This window comes from Castanea sativa, chromosome 1 (assembly GCF_040712315.1).
Source record: "Castanea sativa cultivar Marrone di Chiusa Pesio chromosome 1, ASM4071231v1".
Taxonomy (NCBI): domain Eukaryota; kingdom Viridiplantae; phylum Streptophyta; class Magnoliopsida; order Fagales; family Fagaceae; genus Castanea; species Castanea sativa.
The window spans coordinates 86,520,716-86,540,362 of NC_134013.1; the positions used below are offsets into that span (position 1 = coordinate 86,520,716).

General features: G+C 32.6%; 2 protein-coding genes across 7 annotated transcripts; both read right to left on the reverse strand.

Annotated features, from left to right (window-relative positions):
- Positions 1–331: 331 nt before the first annotated feature.
- On the reverse strand, positions 332–2,271 carry LOC142617545 (basic blue protein-like). The gene is made up of 2 exons (XM_075790458.1): positions 1,823–2,271; positions 332–760 (listed from the first exon to the last, which is right to left on the reverse strand). The coding sequence occupies exons 1-2, from the start codon at positions 1,998–2,000 to the stop codon at positions 561–563; spliced, it is 378 nt and encodes a 125-aa protein (XP_075646573.1). The 5' UTR covers positions 2,001–2,271; the 3' UTR covers positions 332–560.
- Positions 2,272–5,786: 3,515 nt separating this feature from the next.
- LOC142628570 (sterol 3-beta-glucosyltransferase UGT80B1) lies at positions 5,787–17,640 on the reverse strand. 6 transcript variants are annotated; one of them, XR_012843024.1, is made up of 15 exons: positions 17,445–17,640; positions 16,410–16,481; positions 15,935–16,031; positions 15,662–15,810; positions 14,944–15,014; positions 14,360–14,441; positions 14,072–14,173; positions 13,753–13,808; positions 13,202–13,236; positions 10,153–10,366; positions 9,635–9,850; positions 7,992–8,051; positions 7,844–7,888; positions 6,358–6,552; positions 5,787–6,021 (listed from the first exon to the last, which is right to left on the reverse strand). XR_012843024.1 is itself a non-coding variant. In XM_075802689.1 (15 exons), the coding sequence occupies exons 1-15, from the start codon at positions 17,532–17,534 to the stop codon at positions 5,965–5,967; spliced, it is 1,536 nt and encodes a 511-aa protein (XP_075658804.1). In that variant the 5' UTR covers positions 17,535–17,638; the 3' UTR covers positions 5,787–5,964. The 6 variants fall into 6 exon arrangements, 4 of the variants coding, with proteins under 4 accessions (XP_075658804.1, XP_075658777.1, XP_075658850.1 ...); XR_012843025.1 differs by having other exon boundaries at positions 6,358–6,579; positions 17,445–17,639; XM_075802689.1 differs by having other exon boundaries at positions 7,844–7,883; positions 17,445–17,638.
- Between the last annotated feature and the right edge of the window lie 2,007 nt (positions 17,641–19,647).

Consider the following 19,647-nt stretch of genomic DNA (forward strand, 5'->3'; position numbering starts at 1 on the left):
CTTGAATAGGATTTAAATGTTAACAACTACCTTGAAAACGTCATAATATAAGAATCTTGAAAGTAAAATAATAAAATAAAAAATAAAAACAGCCTTGAAGGTTGAGGAGACAGATAGGACGCCAAAGTTTTTGATTTGCACTTCAATATTTACACTGCCATGTGTAGTTATTTATTTATTTGCTGGCGAAATGATGGCATGGGGTATTGTTTGTCAGTCCATATAAATGCCCCATTTGATGAGAGATAGTACAACAATAAAAACTCATGAAAAGATGTGGTACTCAGAATTCAGTTTAATAATTGAAGAAAAATAAAAACCCCACACCATCTTTTCTTTCAATTTTATTTTATATAAAACAACTGCTCTGTTTTAAGGTAAGTATAACTCTTACCCTTTCACACACATACAACTCTTTTTCTTCCTTCTAATCCTGTTCTCTATTTTATTTCATAATCACTAGGAAGTAGCAGCGAGTAGTGACACTATACTTTAGACCCAACCAGTAGAAACATACATAAAAAGTCAAAGAGATAGTACTCTCTTATGACACATGTTAATTAGATAGCAGTGACAGCAACTTTCATTCCAGATTGACAGTGTCCAGCAATACTGCAGATGAAGAAGTTTTGGCCTTTCACAAGTTTGATCTGATCCTTTCCTGTCTTGTAAACTTTGGAACCTCTTGGTGTTGTGCATGTATTGTAACCCACTTTGTTCACAGCTACCAAGTTGTGTGCTGCAGGACTATAGTTGAACACTGAAAAGTCAAGTGAAGACAGCCTTCTTGGTCAATATATATCACAAAGTTTGTCATATAACAAAGAAAAGACAAATAATAAAGTTAATTTTTTTTTGGCTAAAACAAGATAAAGTTATTACTAATCTTTGAGTTGTAATTGATACCGACAACAACATAATAATTTTTTTTTAATTATTTTAAAATATTTCAATGTTTGTCGTATCAATTTGTATGTTTTATATAATAAATTTTATAATATTTATAACATTGTTTTTTTTTTATGATGCTTTTAAAAATTTATACTTATCCTACCAACACTCCATAAAGATAGAAATAAAAATAGGAAGTTATATCTTACCAACCCAGTACAAGCTTTGGTGATTATTGTACATAAAGCTTTTACTTTTTGTTGGTAATGTCGTTTGTTCTTTTTTGCCCCACATTTATTATTGGTAAATTGTATTCTTTTGATTTTTCAACCAAATCCAATCTCATAATAGGGTCATGTCGGTTTCACAATATATTTATATTTCTTTATTCTATTTTTTTCCCCATGTTGATGTTATAATCCCTCATTTTCCATGATGCTATAGTTAAAAGACTAAGCTCCTAAAATTTACAGGCCTTACACAAATCAATTTAGCTTTTTCTAAGGAAGAAGTATATATAGTCTTAGATAACTCGGTTTATGTTATCATGCTCCTATGATTAATTCTCCTTCAATATTTTACTAGATAATGTCATATCTGTTGTATGATCTGTTACAATTGGAACATTATTACATTAGTTTTATGTGGATCTATTACTGACACTTTAATAATATATCGATAAATTCATTATATTCACTTGATCTATTACTGACCCTCTAACTGCTGGCATGCAGTTTTTGTTGTGGTGTGTGAGTGTATTTCATCATCCCATCTCATACCCATATATATGTGTGTGTTTCTCAAATAAAAAAAGATCTATTATTGGGAACAATATATGCACTCATGAAAATGTTGTCCCTAGACTTATTATTACAAAAATAGCAAGGACATTAAGGATCTTGTACTTTAAAGTAAAGCTTCATATACTAACCAAGTGTGTCACCAGCCCTGAACCGCTTTCCCTTAGGCCAGCCAGCAACGTTGAAAGTCCAACCACCTGAATCTCCAACAGTGTAGGTAGCTGCATGAGCCATCTCAGAATGAAGCATAAACATCAACATGCACAGAAACACTGTGGCAACCATTGCACTCCCTCTTCCCTGAGCCATTTTTGCTAAAAACTCAAACTTTGAGAGAAACAGAAGCGGAGAAAGATTGTGTTTGTGTTTGTGTTTGTGTTTGTGTGTGTGTGTGTGTGAACTTTGCTAAGGAAGTTGGCCTCTTTAACAAGGGTGGTAGTGGACTTGTGGGCCCATTTTGTTGAAACATTTTTCACAGAAAGAGATGGGTCTGGCCAGTGTCATAAATACTTGCTTGGACTTTAATGTTTGAAGTTGAAATATTGTCCAGAAAAGATTATGGGTTTGGCAAATAACAATCAATGACTGGGGTCTTCCACTATTTCAGTTTAAATCCTTGAGTGACACCTTTCGTTTTTTAGACAAAATTTTTTTTTCTTTAACTCTTGAAAATTTGTGACAAATAATGGTGTCATCATGTAAGCATCATTACGTCCAACCATGACTTCCATTTTAGTACATAATACATATACATATTTCTAGTTAATTTTATTTGTTGATTTTGGCACTCAGTTTATTTTAGTGTGTTTTAGGAATTTGGATATATTTTCAACTTTAGCTTTTTTTTATCTTACAGTTTATGCATATTTTTTATCCTTCAGTTTATGCATAACTTTTTAAAATCTCTTTTTTTTTCTAACAATATTTTTATATCCATTTACTTCTTTAACTAAATAAAGTGTCTCAAATCTGAACGAATGAAATTTCACCTGAATCTTATCTTCTTCTTTTACTTGCAAAGGATATTATATTATAAATAAAAGATAAGATACATAAAAATAATAATTAGAAAAATAGTCATGTTAACGAGTGTCCTTAAGGTAATTGTTAATAAAATATTTTAGAAAATTTTTGACACTACTATTATTGAAAATATACAAAATTACCAAAAAAATTAGTTACTTTTCTCATTTCTCATAAAATAAATTCTAAAAATATATCATAAAGCAATGACCTTACTTTTCCGTTAAACTTCTCCCTAAAAAAAAGAAGAAAAAAAATCATAAAAAAAAAAAGAGCTCATCATAAAAGTCTATGTTGAGCTTCACAAGTCAAAAAAAGTACAAAAGAGTTGCATCAAGATACCATAATAACCCATTTAGTAGCACATTTATTACTCACCAAAAACCTGTTGGCTCTAGAATGAAGTAGATTATATTATCATTATATACTGTAGATCAAGAGGGAGTACCCAATTTTGAATTTTGATTTTTTTTATCCAATATAACATCATAACATGGCATGTACCTTTCTTTCTTTTCTTCTTTTTTTTTCTTCTTTAATGAAACATCATTGCATGGAACTTTCTTTCTTCTCTTCTTTTTATTTTTTTAGTGAAATATAATGGCATGTACCTAATTAGTCAATTCCCAAAAGTGAAAATTCCAAAAGATTGGGCTAACTACCACCACAACCAGGGTCAAAAAGTTATTAACTTGAAAATCTTAGTTCTTTACTCCCCCAGTCCATAAGTTGTAGATTTTCCGCACCACATATTCCATGTTTATACACCTTTTATTGAAATCAATGGAGAAAAGAAAATTTGTGTCCAAATTTCATGACTGTAAAGCATCTAGAATTCGGTAGAAGCCGAAAGCCCGATAGTGAATTCACCCCCTTTCCCACCTACCACTCAGTCCAATTTTTAGTTTTATTATAAAAAAAAAAAAAAAAGGAAGTCCATTGAAGAAGTATGTTCTAGTTCCATACACAGATTCAATTCACGTAATGCTAGTCTAGCTAAACATGTATCTTGTTAAGATAAACTATTTCTCCATTGAAAATATCTTTCTTGGAATATATTCAGGTCGGCTCAATACAATTTCAGATCTAAAAGATAATGGAATATTCTTGTATATTTCAAATCAATTAAATAGGATGTAGCAAGCAAGGAGTCAACCTCATACCGAAAGTTGTACCAATTTGACCAGTAAAATGATATATTTTGGTACGTCAATACCAAGGTACCGTTTCAAGTTTATCACTATTTTTTTTATTTATAAATAAATATATATAATAAAAATAAAAAATTTATCATAAAACATTACCTCAATTCAAAATAAATTATTCATGGTTTTAGACTTTAGCATCAACTAAAAGAAAAAAAAAATAACACAATATAAAAAACAAAAAGCTTAACGTCTGTTTGGTAGCTGATTTCAAGTATTGTTATTTTAAAATTATGTGACAAATTGAGATTTAAAAAATGTTGTGAAAACATGTGTTTAAAGTATTCATAATACAAAACAATGCGTTTGGTACCATGTTTTGAATAACATATTTTAAAATGTGAAAAAACATAATTGTGTATTTGATATATGTATGTGTTTTTTTAAAAGTTGACAAGTACAATAAAAGTAGTATTATTTTATTTGAAGAGAGAGAAAGCTCCCTCATATGGTCTAATCATATGAGACCTATAGTTTTTAACATATTTACAAAAATGTCATTAAGGAATGTTATTTAAAAACTGAAAATTAGTAAAATGAGTTTTCTAAATTCGGTGTTCAAATACCCTAAAATGAAAAATGTAACTCAATTACTCCTAAAATAAATCATATACGAAACGCATTGTTTTATTTTTTGGAGACCACAATTTTCAGCATTTAACTGCTGTTTGAACCCCCTTACCAAATAGGCCTTTATAGTTCATTTCATACTAAGAAAACAAATAATACAAATTAAGTTACCATTTTGCACTTACAAAAATTCCAAAACTAAAAAAAAAAAAAAAAAAAATTATGTATCAACCGATACGCCTAGTATTTAAACCAGTACAAAACGTTAAAATTTCGGTACCAGTGCACGTACCGATACAATAGATTCGTTGGTAACAAGTTTTTGTATATAAAATCAGTTTTTCTCTATTTTTTAGATGCAAAATTTTTATAAAAAAAATTGATTCAAGTTTTGCTAACTTCCATTTATCAATTGATAATATCATTAAATAGGATGTTATCAATTTTAATTTTAGATGAAATAATGTTTACATTCCTTAACTTCAAAAAATATGGGTTCTAATTAGTTCAACTGGAAAGTTTCAAATAGTTGAATAAGATTTCTAAAGTTCAATACCTACCTATACTAAAAAACTTATTGGTGTCTTGATCTGATAATAAAAAATTATTATTAGAAGCAGACGTCATAGATTAAAACTCTCCACAAAAAAAAACAGTTCAAAAAGTTTGATTTTGTCCATAAACTTTAGCAATCGTTCTAGTTTATATCCTTTCATAAAACCAACATGGCAATTTTTTAGCATCAGAATCAGATGATCTGACTTGGAATAATTTATTTAAAAATAATAAGAAAAAACAACACAGGACACCAAATGGTTGGTCACACAAACTACTACATGTAACTAAAACAAAAGATCTTTTTTTTTTTTCTTCCTTCGATGCTGAACAAAGTAAGAGCAGGCTAAATTTTATTTGAGAACTTATCCATGGTAAAAAATTGCAACCTTCTCGCATTTCGTGCAAGGTTAAAAGAAATAAATAATAAAAATAAAAAATAAAAAACAACAACAACAACAAGGATTTATATATTTCTAACCCAACAATTCTTTTTAGCTTTATACCTCAATGGTAAAGCTTGCTCTCCTTTCTTGGTTTTAGGTTCAAATCTTACATCCCCACAGTTGTAAGTTATACCTATCTAATTATCAAATATATAGTTTTTCACCCTTTAAAACTATATTTGGCACTCCACAGTTGGCTGGTAAGCACAGCCGAAGTGACGACAATAGTAAGGGCACCATCTAGAATAACCATAACAATAATAATGTCTCACTAATTTCTTAGTTTCAAGGTGACGTTTTAATTCCGTAAACCCTCTGATTTTTTTTTTTTTTTTTTGTGTGTGGATATCTTCAACAGCCAAAACAAGGAAAAGCTGGAAAAAAAAAAATGAAAGATTACCAAAATAATGGAAAAAGACCAGGTTACAAAGAGAAAAGTCTAAGAAGTAGGAGTTTCTTGATTATCTTAAATTCTTAATCTGGACAACCCAGCTCTTCCTTGAGGGTCTTCACAGCCTCCAAGACTCCATTCTGAAATAAGTCTCACAAATGTCAGTTTTGCTATGTGTATCCATTTTGCTGTCAGATGTTTGTATGTGCTTCAAAAGAACAAGAGTCTTTAGAAGCATATAGATTAGGGACCTATGTTATTCTCCAACCCCACCCCCCCCCCCCCCAAAAAAAAAAAACCAAAAGGAAAAAAAGTTGTGTATAGCTCTTTTACATGTTTTTTCCTGTTAGTTAAACGTTGTCACAGCTGTAAATAATATAGTAAACAATTAGAAATGAATACATATATAACAGACACTCAAATGTTTCAGAAATATCACCAACAAATGCACACACATAATTGAAGTTAGGTATTACCTCTAGAGAAATCCTTTCAGCGAGTTCTCTTGCACATGCTTTCACTTTAGGAGATAATGCATCATTTATCGCCCTTGATAGCACATTTGCAGCTTCACGGATGCTCATATCATCGTTCTTATCAGGAAGTAACTGATCTCTTTTCAGTGGTTCTGGCGCAACTCCAAGCCAAAACATCCTCTCAGCCCAATAGAACTGATCTAGCATAAATGGACATACTACCTGTCAAACAATATTAGAAGTGAGAGAGAGAGAGAGAAAGAGAGAGAGAGAGAGCTTAATGTACTAAAAATGAATCACAATGAAACAATATTTTCACAAAGGAACAATCCAATTGCAATTTGCATTGCCCAGTTAAACATTAAGAGGTTGAACATGGATATTAAGTTAACAAAGCTTGCTGATGTAGTATCTATGCTATGAAATACATAATACATGTGCACAGGCGCACACAAAATGCTTGTGTAATCTGGGGGGTTGAAGAAAAAACAGAGGTCACTATTCTTATTTAGAGACCCCTGCTTATATTACCATTGTTGGCCCACAATAGGCCAAAACACCTGAGCACTAAATCAAGTACGATTAGGATCTCTCTTTTCCTGGTAAAGAGATATAAGTTACAAATCCTCTGGTTGTGCATGCAATATATCACTATAACAATGTCAATGAAGTACTTAAAGGCAGCTTTCGAGTATCGTTTTTGAAGTGAGAAATTTTAAATGTGTTGCTATGAAATGAAAAGGAATCTGTCAATTCTTCGAGGTTCCAAAGGGCTAAGAGAACAGAAAAATGAAGGATAGGTAACCTAGGAGTCAACACCTAGGCCTACTTAGAGTCAACACCAAGAAAAAGAGAACCTCTAGGAGTCAACACCAAAACATTGGGAGAAAATCAAGAGAAATTTAATTCAGCACCAAAAATAATCTATCTCCAAAGGAGTACAATACTATTCTTATATAGACAACTAAACCCTAATATTGACTGACATAGGAAACCCTAATTCTATTTGACTAAGGAAGTCTAAGTATCTAACTCTACGTGACGGGAGATCCCATCATTGAATTATAAAAAATAAAATCAACTCTAATAAATAAAATACTAATAACTTAATTAACTACTAGGACCTAAAATAAACTAAAATCAACCAATAAAAATACAACTGACTTGCAAAATTACATAAAAGTAAATTAAAATATATATTTCCTCATACTTCCCACATTAGATCATGTTCAAAGACTATCTACTCCTAATCATGCCATGAGTTTCAGGAATAATAATCATATAATGATGATTCCAAGAGGACCCATAGATAGCCTGTATCTCTAGTACCATTTGATACTTCTCAAGATAATGGCTATCCTATCTTTTCATGTCCATTATTGCAAGAAAAGCAGTCATTATATATAAGTTTTAATGGCTAAACCGTGTGATCAAACATTAGCAATAGTGACAACAAAACAGCAAAGAGTTTAGATTTACATCTAACCTGTGGGATTCCTGTATGTAATGCAGCAGCAGTAGTTCCACTAATCTTACACAAGGAGAAACAACAAAAAGCCAACTAAGTAACTTGACTATTGCATATTTCAATAAGATGCATAATGTCAATATGACTCACAATGGAATATTCCTACCTGCCCCCATGATGAATTGCAACCAAACATTTTGGAAACAGCCACTTGTATGGCACGGAACTATTGACATGATAAGAAGATTGAAAACAATGATTAGAACCAACTCAATCACAATTGTAAGATTCCTAAAAGGTACCGCATTGTATATTGATGTGTACACTATCTATGATATAATGCCAAGAGTAATCAACTAGATTCAGCAAAACTAGTGTTAGAGCATCATATTATAATATGGTGACTAACTTCATGCCCATGATACTATTTGAGTGAATTGCTTTTTCAAAAAACTAGTGTTAAGAGCACATGTTTTGCATGTGGACCTAGTTTACTAATGACAACATAATTAAATTAAATATTAGTTTGCAGGCTCTGAATTATCTACTCAACCTGGTGAATTTAATTTTAATTATAATAGATTTACATTTTTACATATTGCAAATGGCACCATTTAAGAAGTTCCATCTGCATGTGCATTTATGCAGATGTACTTAGGTTATATAATTAGAGTGTAGAATACACATTTTCACTGTACGATGAAACAGTTAATGCAACTTGCAAAAAAAAATTCTAGGCTCTCTCTGGCTTGCCTTAAGCAGAGCCTTAGAGAGCTGATAGAGCTAAGTAGCTCTTTAAGAAAAATAAAAAATAAATAAATAAACAAAAATGCTACTGTCTGGTAAGCTCTAAAAAAGCTTTTTAAGCTCCTCCAAAGCTTTACATGGAAAAACTGAAATTTTGAGTTTTTAGGAAAAAGCTTTACAATTTACTATTCATAAATCCAGAGCTTTAAAGCACTATTTACTATAATTTGCCGAACCCTCAAAACACTAAATATCTTTTGAGCTAAAGCTCTACTTCCTACAATAATGTCAGGCACATTATTAACTTGATAACAGCACAATGCCATTTACTCAATGAAAAAAATGATAATATCTCTCCCCTCTCTTTGAGAGCTATATATAATTGTGACCGCTTATGCTTTTGAATGAGTGGTCAATCATTATTATATAGCAGGATATTCACCTGATTAAAAGGTTCCGGCAATGAAGATAAGACACACCAGTGTTACCTTACCAAGTGGCACCAAGTGCCCACAGGTGTAGGGTACATAAATATCAAGAAATACCATGAAAATACTCCTATAACAATCTATAACTTAGCATATAAATATTAAAAACATTAGTTAAACCCTACAACACAAGAACAATAAAAAAAAACACTCAAATTATTATCTAACCTATCCGTATATCCATTATAGGACACCTTGCTTGAAGTAGCTTGGTAAATCATTAGCAGATGATAAGCAGCTTTCAGCAAGTATTGGCAAGTGCTCAGGATAAATAGCTAAAATCCCCTTTTTTTATAATTGCCTATGCAATCCTAGAGTGCACATTTTTTTCCCTAGGTAAATACTCACACCTGAGGGGACTTCAACCCCCACCTTCACCTCCCAACCCATCATGGGAGGTGGAAGTGCCATTTGTCCAAAAAGCCATTGGCACTATAGTGTGTACCAGTTATGTGTTTGATATCAAATAAAATGCATAAGTTGATAGATTGCAATTATCTTTTGAATCTGATAACTTTCCATTAACAGTAGTCATCTTCTTCCAACAAGTTTTCTAATATTTGAAGAGACATACCCAGTGAAGCAAAAGAGCTGACTGTTAAAGAGAGAGATGCAATCTACACTGAGCTGTGTTTGACTTGAACATGATGATGCTTCTGCAGCAATCATACGGACAGCTGCATCTAAAGCTTCAAAGCCAGCTGTGAAGAGGATAAATCTGTAACTTGTGATCTCTATAACAGTTCGAAGTACATGAAGGAATGCTTGGGGATTTTTTAGAAAGCCCATGCTGCAGACAATAAAGGCAAACTTGGTTCAAGAAAGTAAATGAGGCTAATGAAAACATCAACATATCAGTACTATGGTAATAAAATGGTGGCAGTGCAAGACCTATTTGCATCAATATATATATGGAACTAGTCCATTCAAACAGAAGAGCAACAATAATTTAAAAGCTATACCTCCTATAATCACATAATGATATATTTTGACCCAACTAACAATTTGAACAGAGGAGCTCTGGTAAATAAACTTTATGGAGGCATTTAAAAGAAATTGAGAACAAAACAAATACACATATAAAGAACTTGCCTTCCAACAGAGCTCAGCCCAACAAAAATTGGTGGCGTTGACGCAGTCTTTAGAAAAGTGTGTAAATCAATATGAGCTGAACATAGTTCATCTTTTCTCTGCAGATTCCCTGAAGAAACAAGCGCTGAGATTTCACTGCACTCCTTACAAGAAAACTGCCACTCCATAGGCAGAAACCAAAAGCCACAAACCCGGACATTTGAAGGCCAATAACCTGTTAATATCATGAAATAAACATGGTAATGAAATTGGCGAAGAAAACTTGACAAATGAAAGAATCTGTCTATCATGGGGCACATTATATTATTTAAAAAGAACTGGGCAACCTTGTTGTTACATGGCAAATGGCCTCGTCATTATACGTTCTTTGTCAAGGGAAAAATCTATCTCCAAACAACGGCTACTTAGTTTAAATATTCTTTGCCAATCATAAATAAATCATGCAATCCTATGCATACTATTCACCACAGAAAGCTAGTATTAGCTGTAGTTTTAGATAAACTCTTATGTACCAGGTTAATATTTGAGGTCTCTTTGGCAGCCTAGAAATCCATTATCCAGCAGAAGTACAAAAATGCTTCACTAATAAGATATTGGATTATGATAGAACTGAAATGATTTGAGGGTTGTAAATAGCAGTAAAAGGAAAGAGTATGTAAATCATGATATAATTTTGACTTCAAGTGTAGAATGCCCTTTTAGGTTATTCAATGCTCTATTGGTAGAAGCCATCCCTAGCTCCCAGCATGTGGTTTGTACAAATTTGAAATCCTTTTTACTAACCATTCACTAAATCTTTTTCAATAAATGAGTATTACAAAACCAAAAGGAAATTTTTTTTTCCTTTAATATTTCATGTTTGCTGTTCTTTCTATGTATTGCTATTTTCCTATGTATCAGAGTAATAAATTGGACAGTGATGGTGCATGTATAGCATGATTAGATATAAACTACATCCTTTGCAAGCCAAATGCTACAATGATTACCTTCAGATCAAGAAAGAAGCATTTCTTATCCTTGGTAGTTAATTAGGTCGTAAGTATTTTGCTTTATATTTGGGTTTTCTTTAGATTGTAGAATCAGGGGAATCTTTTACTTTCTTTTTTTCTTTTTTTGATAGGTAATAAGACTTTTATTGAAAAAATTGAACGTCATGTTCATGATGGTGAACACTCTAAACAAGAAACAGATACAATATAATCAAGAACTAAAGGAAATAGAGACTAAAAAATCAGATAAAGAAATACAATTTGTACACCTTCAAATAAGAGCCCAAAGGAACAGAGTATCAAAGAGGAGAGATATTAGATGATCTAATGTTCTCTCCTTGTCTTCAAAAGTGCGGGTATTGCATTCCTGCCTAACTAACCACATTAAACATGCGGGGACCATATTCCAAATAGTCGAATGATGCTTTCCAAACCAATTTCTCCACATAAAGAAAAAAGAGCTGACTGACCTTGGCATTACCCATTAGATCCCAAACACTGCAAAAGCTTCACACCATAAGGTGTGAGAAAACTTACAATGAAGGAGAAGGTGATCTACTAATTCCCCATCACAGTAACATAAACAGCACCTATTAACCAGAAACTGACCTCTCCTGACAAGATTGTCAATGGTGAGTATCCCATCATTAACTGTTGTCCATAAGAAGAAAGACACCCGTTTATGTACCTTTGCACGCCAAATGCCCTCCCAAGGAAATTCATCAGTGTTAGGACTAGATAACAGATTATAAAAAGAGCGTACATCAAATACCCCAGATGTAGTCAATCTCCAAACCAAGTGATCATCCCTCTCACCCCTCGGCATAGAGGAATAAATAAGCTCAAAAAAGGGATAAACAGTTTCTGCCTCCCAATCCAGAGGACCTTGACGGAAAAGTAAATTCCAGCTCCTATTTCCTTCAAAATTAGATATTACCAAGTCAGAGACCCATGCTTCTTTAGAAAGAGAGCAAGCAAACATAGCAAGAAAAAGTTCCTTCAAAGGAATAGGCCCACACCAAGGATCATGCCAAAAATTAACACGGCAACCCTCCCCCACATTATACAGAATTTGACTAAAGAACTTCTCTGTGCCTTCCTTAATACTCCTCCACATCCCACACCCATGAGAACCTCTTACCCCTCTAGTGCACCAGCCTCCTCTCCCCTCACCATATTTGGCTGCTATATAACTTGACGCCATAATCTGTTACTTTCATTCCTAAAACGCCATAATCACTTCCCAAGTAAGGCCTTGTTAAACAGCCCAATCCTCCGGATCCCCAAACCACCACTCTCAACAGTCTTTTTTTGTACAAAGGAGATTAGAATTGACTAATGAGGATTTGAGTGTTGATCGTAGAAGACATGGATTCACTTATGTGATTTTCCTCCCTCTCTTTCCCTTCTTTTTCTGCTTTTTCTTTTTCTTTATTACTGTTCCCATCATTCTTCAGTACTTCCTTGACAGCAGACAGATCTGACACTTTCTTCCCTTTAAAGTTTAAACCCTTTCCCTTAACTATCAAAATCCCAAAGCCCACATATATTACATGACTATTAGCCCTGAAATAGTCCTTCAAATGTCACTTTAGAAACTCTTTAATCCTGATTTTATGCTGCTCAGAGTTTCCAGAATTTTGCAACAGCCATCAAACTTCATTCTTTTGAACCCAGACACTATATATATATATATAGCTTAACCACTTCTAAAATCCTAAAATCAAAAGTTTCAAAAATCAAAACTCATCGAATTAGCAATTGCAGGAAAGTTTCTAATTTGTCCTATCCCAAACAATCAATCAGAACCTATAATCTGAAGAATAAATAATAATAATAATTTATGATTCTATGCCTAAAACTAAACCCAAAAAGGCTGAAATTGTCTCTTCACCCCTAAATGTTCCCATGCTTTCTCGTATTTAGTAGAAAATTACTAGGTTTATACTTCAGACATTCACCAACCTTTTGCACTTTGCACTGAGGGGAAACAAAAGACTAACAGTTTAAAGTTCAAGAAAGGAAATTTTGAAATAATAAACGAAAAAAGATAAGTATACCAGGGCATTCAACAACTTCTTTGCTAAATCCATACCTGTAATACAAAATTAGTGAACAAATAAGAAACTGGAATTAGTATGTTTCTAGTCAAAGTAAATTCATTATGACGATGAGGGAATTTGTAAAACAGGGATGTCATCAAAACTTAGTCATCAATGAAGAGAAAATTAATCATCATACTAGCACACTCTTACTTGTTTAAATGTACTGTTCATTTGCTTATGAAAAATATTTTATCTCATATCTTGTAGCAAAACAAAATTAAAGAAGAAAAGAACAATTAAAATAACAGCCTCATTAACTGACAGGTTAGATTTCCGCAATTTATTTTAAACCTAATTGGATGAACCAGCTCCATGGAATACACAAGCAACAAGGCTTGATAATTTCAACTAATGCTTGAGAAGAAGATCCAAACAAACACTTCTTTTTTTCTTGTGTTACATCATAATAGAAATTATGTTGATTTAAGCCTTTCTCTTAAATTTATCTCTCTTATACGCACACGCCCACACACACACAGAGATAGTGTATGAAAATCATGACTTACAATAATAGAGGAGATGAAGGCCTATCATGCCACGTGGGAAGACCTGTTACTGGATCCTGAGTTCAAGAAATAAGCACTCGGATGAGTTTAAACAGAAAGCCAGAGAAGCCATGTACCTCCAAACAGTACAAGCATACAGCAACATTTCAACTAGGCACTTTAACCATCTATCTTTGTTTGCTTTATCTCTTTTTTCTTTTTCTTTTCCATTTTTAAATACAGCTATATTCTGTTTCATGAAACTTTTCAAATAAAAATTTTGTTTTATAGATGACTGAATGCACCAACTTTTTTTTTTATAAGTACTAAAAGCACCAACCGTAAAAGGGCAAGGGCTCAGATTCAAATCATCACATCTCCAAGATCCCCAACTATCAGTGAAAAGAGGCCACATCCAATGAATCACGTCTTTCCAACAGACCTATGTGCATAGAAGTACAATAAAGATTACATATACAACTTATGAATGTGACTGTTAACCTATTTTAATAAGAGAGAAGCATAAAAATATGTTTACTTGTTAGTGATGCCTTTACCATCAATGAAATTGCACATCCCATAACTAAATTTTTACAAAATGTTGGTATTTTTAATAGTGTATGAGTACCTTGTTAGTTGTAGCTTCCTGAAGATATCTATACAAAAGAGGAAGTTCTTTTTTAAAGTGGCGCTCAAATGACGAAGGCGCACTACACAGGAAAAATAAATAAATATATAAAGTAATATGTCACACATAAAATTGCGGGAAATATCACATGAAAATTGACTGAGAAAAATATATGGTATTTATGAGTGAGAAAATATGAAATGATGGAAGAAAATACAAAAAGTTCCTTGGAATCTCTAAATGCTGAAAGTGGTTCAGAATTCAGATTCACCAAAAAATAGTAGATATAAAAGTTGAGAAGGGGCATTGAGAAAACAAGTGCTAGTCAGACACAGAATACTCGAGATCATTGTAATTTTTAAAACATGATACCAAATTTTCCCACAAAGTAATTTCACTCATCATGATGTCAGAACCTATAACACCAAAATGGAGTAAAATCTAAGTTGTTAATGTAGGAGAGACTACGGCAATGTTAATTAATAAGGAAAACAATTTATGACTAGCCAACACAACAGAAAACATATTAATACATTATAGAGAGCATTCAATTGTATGAAAAGAATATGAGATTCTTCCATTACCTGTAAGGGACAACATATGGAGCAGCAACAATGCAACGGACACGAAATGTTTCTGCAAGGCTCCACCCTTCCTGCATCATAAAATCAAGCAAGGACATCTTTCAGGTATCAATCATTTAATTACACCTACCGGTTGAATTTCAAATTCATTTTTCAAATCAACAAGTCTATTGCGTGTGTGTGCATACATGTGGAGTGAAAGCAAGAGAGGAGACTTATATTTGTTATCTTGTGGAATGCCATATTCAATTAATGTCTTTTATTAAGGAGGGGAGGGGGGTGGGGAGAAAGACAAAGAGATGAAGACATGCAGTATAACATTTTCTCATATCTTCTATAACTTATCAGACCCAACCTACTCTCTCCCACCATCCCTATCATGACAGAAAGACTGTTTGCATAACGATCAATTATTGATAGCAAAGAGATAAATGTTAAAGTTAAAAGGGGCAGATAATTCTGTTTCTTCAATTTTTGATAAATAATTATAATAGTTTTTAAATTTTTATGAGAATATTAGTTTCATGCAAGTAGTTTTATCTCCTTAAAAAATCCAAAAGTAAAGTGCTTTACAGTTTTATTAAGTATCTTGATTGTATATTGACTCTAATTCGATGGTATCTCCATCAGCATCACAACATTAATCGTCATAAACCATTGCTGAAACTTTTTGTGAAAGTTTTCTTTTGACTTAAGGTTTGTTCCAATTAGAGAATACCAATGCAAAGAAATTTATCACAATAAAATCACCATCCAAGCTTTGGCCACATCCAAATATCCTTTGAACTAGAGAATAGCATTCTCGTCTATGTTCTTTTGTAACCATTCTTTTTTGCAGTGAGAATGACAACTCCAGTAAGCCTGACCCTGATAAGACAAAGGAATCCGATATATTTTACTTTAAAGAAGTAAACTTTTTTGTCTCTGTAGCCACAGCCAGTCTCATCCATGGTATTAAATTAACAAGGAGACCAAAGTCAGCAATCCAAACCTGTAGTAGTCTCATGGTTCTGATCTGTAGAAAGGACCGGTGGTGATGAAATTGGATAAAAGGCAACATGTTTTCCTGCCAAGTGATGACCTAAGTTCTGCAACCAAGGAATCATGACATCAACATGCTTTGTTCAAAATTTTTATTTAATTGTGAAAATATTTACAACCCATAAAGGTTTTTTTTTTTCTTAGATGACGTAGAACGTCACCAAGGCAGGGGGCCTTTGGATCCACAACTGAGGAGTAAACCACAAATAGACGACTCCACCCACCAAAATCGTATCAAGTAATCCAGGGGAACTCCTAGTGGGGATCAAACCTAGGATGTCTGAGTCTACAGCTCATCCCAAGCCTCCAACTACTAAACCCTAACGGGTGTTCCATTAAAGTATTATTAACTCAGCAATATGATAAAGCCATTCAAAATTAATGAAGTAGGAAATTCAAAAATTCAAAAGCAATCCGGCACAAACCTCATGTGCTGAATGAGTTATTAGGACCACATTGTATTGTTTCTGGTCACAAGCATAAGCGGCAGCAATGGCCTGGAAACAACAACCAAAAAAAAAAAATGAAAAAGAAAATATTCAGTTAATCAAAAAACCATATTTCAAATATAAAATGGAAACAAAGTAAAGAAACTGGAACAAATGGCACCACCATTACAAAATCTAGATGCAATTCAAAGAGAAATCAATCCATATACATAGCCAAAATAACAGCCTGAATTCTTTAAAACTTTTTTTCTTTCAGTAAAAGAAATAATTTTTTTTATTTTAATTAACAGATATTTCTTAAATCAAAATAAAGGCTTAAAAGTGATGTTAGTCCCTGATGATTAACGCAATCACTTTTAGTCCCTCAGATGACATGACTAAACTCAAAACTGACATGTCATCACACCATAGGGACTAATAGTGATCACTTTAAAGGGTGCATTTTTATAGGCGGTTGTAAAAATGTGTTTTGAGTTTAAAATAAGCTTTCATAAAATAAAAATAAAAAAAGTTATGATAAGTTGCTATTGCAAAATGGATTTTTGGGTTTTGGGTTTTAAAAACGGTCATTTAAGCTCCCAAAACGTCTAACCAAATGGACCCAAAGTATGTTAGGAATTAAAAGTGATCACTTTAAACTTCAAGGACGGAAATCTCTAATAAGCTAAGCTAAATTCAAGGGACCAAGACTATATTTTGACTTGAAAAGTGAAAGTAAATTTCTTTTCTGATGACATTGCCAGTGCCCACTTCCTCATTTGTAATTTTCTTCCCAGAGAACCAATATAAAATTAATATCAAGCTCATTTTTTTAATTGCTGAGAAAACTGAAGAAAGAAGAACATTTTCTATTCTTGTGATTATCACTATACAGTATACACAAGAATGGAAAGTGAAATCACTCAATTACACAAGAATCAATGAAATCTGGGTACCCTTTTGCTTCGTTTTTCTATAATTATTTTCTGAGCAACCAAACAGGAAATGCAAAGAAAGAACAGAGGGACTCACAGCGATGGGGTAGACGTCGCCTTTAGTACCGAAGGCCATGAAGATAGCAATTGGTTTGCTTCTTTCCTCCATCTCCATCTCTGCCTCCATTGTTGTTTGCTTCTTTTTGCTACAGACTAATATTATGAGACTTCTGAATTTGGACTTCCATTTTCGAAAAGTGCAAGAAACAAACACCCAAAACGATGAAGATTTTGCATTATTTTAAAATTTTTTAAATTGGGAAAGTGTTTTTTTTTTTTTTCTTTAGTGTTATAAATTAGGGAAAATTTTATTTTATTCCCTAAATTTTATAAAATATTTATTTTTTATATCAAAATTTTAAAAAGTTTATTTTTTGTTCTGAGAAATTCATTTTTCCTCTTTAAATTATTGAAAATTATTTTCTTCATGTTCTTAAACTTCAATAAATGTTTATTTTTCGTCTTAAAACTATTTACACTATTGAAAATTATTTTGTAAGTGCACAATTTGTATCTTGACCCAACCGCGTAATGGGTCCAGACCCAAAAAGCCTTATACAATCAAATTTATAGAACGTAGATTTGAAACCTAGGTTTTATGGATATTGAATAACAAGTATGGTGAGTTAGATTGTCATTTCCTACACAACAAATGAATAATATAACAGAAACTCTCCTTGGACATAAGCCGAGGATCACTTGTATTTACTTTCCTTCTCTAGACAATATATTAAAATTGAAGATGATGTCTACAGTGCTTTCTTTCTTTTTTTTCTTTTAATATTCCGTCCCCCTTTTAGAATGCCTCTCATTTCCCTTTATATCATCCTCCTTCTTCCATCCATCTTCCACGTATGGATCAAATCAATAATCCAGATATTTGTTCCATCCACCGCCCTCTGGAAGTCTTCAAACAACAGCTATAAGGCTAATCTATACTGTTCAGATATCATTTCCCCATTAATGAGGCCAGAAGGGTAGGTGCAGAGTCTTTAATGCGATGATAGCAGCTTTTTCCTTGATATTTCTCATTCGTTCTTCCTCTCTATAGCTGAGTGAAACATATCTTCACTCCACAGACCTTCTAGAATTCTCTTCCAAACACCATGACGTGTCATACGATCTTCACTTGACTTGGTCAAGGAGATGCCCCTCCTCGAACAACCCCATCAACCTTTCTAGCAAGAGCTTGCTTGTGGACTTCAAGGATCTGCTCGGACAAATTAATACCTCTAAATCCGGCCTAAGGCCCAAATACGTATTTTGACCATCCTGCCCCCACAATTTTCTTTATATCTTTAAATTTTACTAAAAGTTTATTTTTCGTTCTTAAATTATTAAAAAAATTTCTTTTTAATCCTTATTTTTGTCTCTAAACTATTAAAAAAACTTTTTATAAAGTTTAAAGATGAAAAAAGACTAATTTAGATACTAAAATAGTATTTTACCTTATAAATTATAAAGTGGTTTGAATTTTTTAAATTTTTAAATTTGAAAGGAAAAAAAAATTATATATAATAATATATAACTTGAAGTGTTCATACCTTAAATCCATTTAACTCAATTAGTATCTAATATATTTTTCAATATATAAATATTAAATATTAAATTAATATTAATTAGGTTGATATTTATATCCATATTATACTATAATTAAGCTCTTTCCCTCTCATAAATCAAGATGTTGTGCATTAGATATCATTTTAAAAAATACACATGCTATTTTTGTTAATTCATTTTTTGTTGCATTGATTTTAGTCCTTTAAATTTGAGTTTTTTATTTTGGTCCACCAAATTTGATTTCATTTTCAAAATTGTCCTTTCGATATTTTCAACAACAATTCAATGACAATTTGGTCATATAGTACCAACATCTCTCTCTCTCTTGACCATTTTGAAAATAAAATCAAGCTAGATAGACCAAAATGAAAAGTGTGGGGAGGTAAAATGATTAAAATATGTATTTGGGCCTTGGGCCTGATTTGGTGGAGAAAGTCTATTCGAGCATAGCCTTTGAGGCTCGCAAACCAGTTCATGCTATAAGGGTTGAAGGAGTTGTCCGAGGAGGAGTATCTCCTCGGATGGGTCAAGTAAAGGTCATAGGACATGCTAAGGTGTTTGGAGGGAGAACTTTGGAAGATCTGTTGGGTAAAGGTATAATCCACGCGGTTATTAGAAGTAAGAGCGTATGATAAATATCAAAGAAGAAAAGGTTGCTACTACCACATTAAAGACCCTAC

What these genes read in the sequence shown, in the direction of transcription:
- LOC142628570 (XM_075802662.1), bottom strand. Translation starts at nt 17,534, where the DNA reads ATGGAGGCAGAGATGGAGATGGAGGAAAGAAGCAAACCAATTGCTATC. An exon ending in CCATATGTTGTCCCTTACAG is followed by an intron (nt 14,442 to 14,943) that starts GTAATGGAAGAA and finishes TTTCCTGTGTAG; the next exon opens with TGCGCCTTCGTCATTTGAGC. An exon ending in TACATACAGGAATCCCACAG is followed by an intron (nt 6,580 to 7,843) that starts GTTAGATGTAAA and finishes ATTGTTTGACAG; the next exon opens with GTAGTATGTCCATTTATGCT.
- LOC142617545 (XM_075790458.1), bottom strand. Translation starts at nt 2,000, where the DNA reads ATGGCTCAGGGAAGAGGGAGTGCAATGGTTGCCACAGTGTTTCTGTGC. An exon ending in CAGGGCTGGTGACACACTTG is followed by an intron (nt 761 to 1,822) that starts GTTAGTATATGA and finishes TTGACTTTTCAG; the next exon opens with TGTTCAACTATAGTCCTGCA.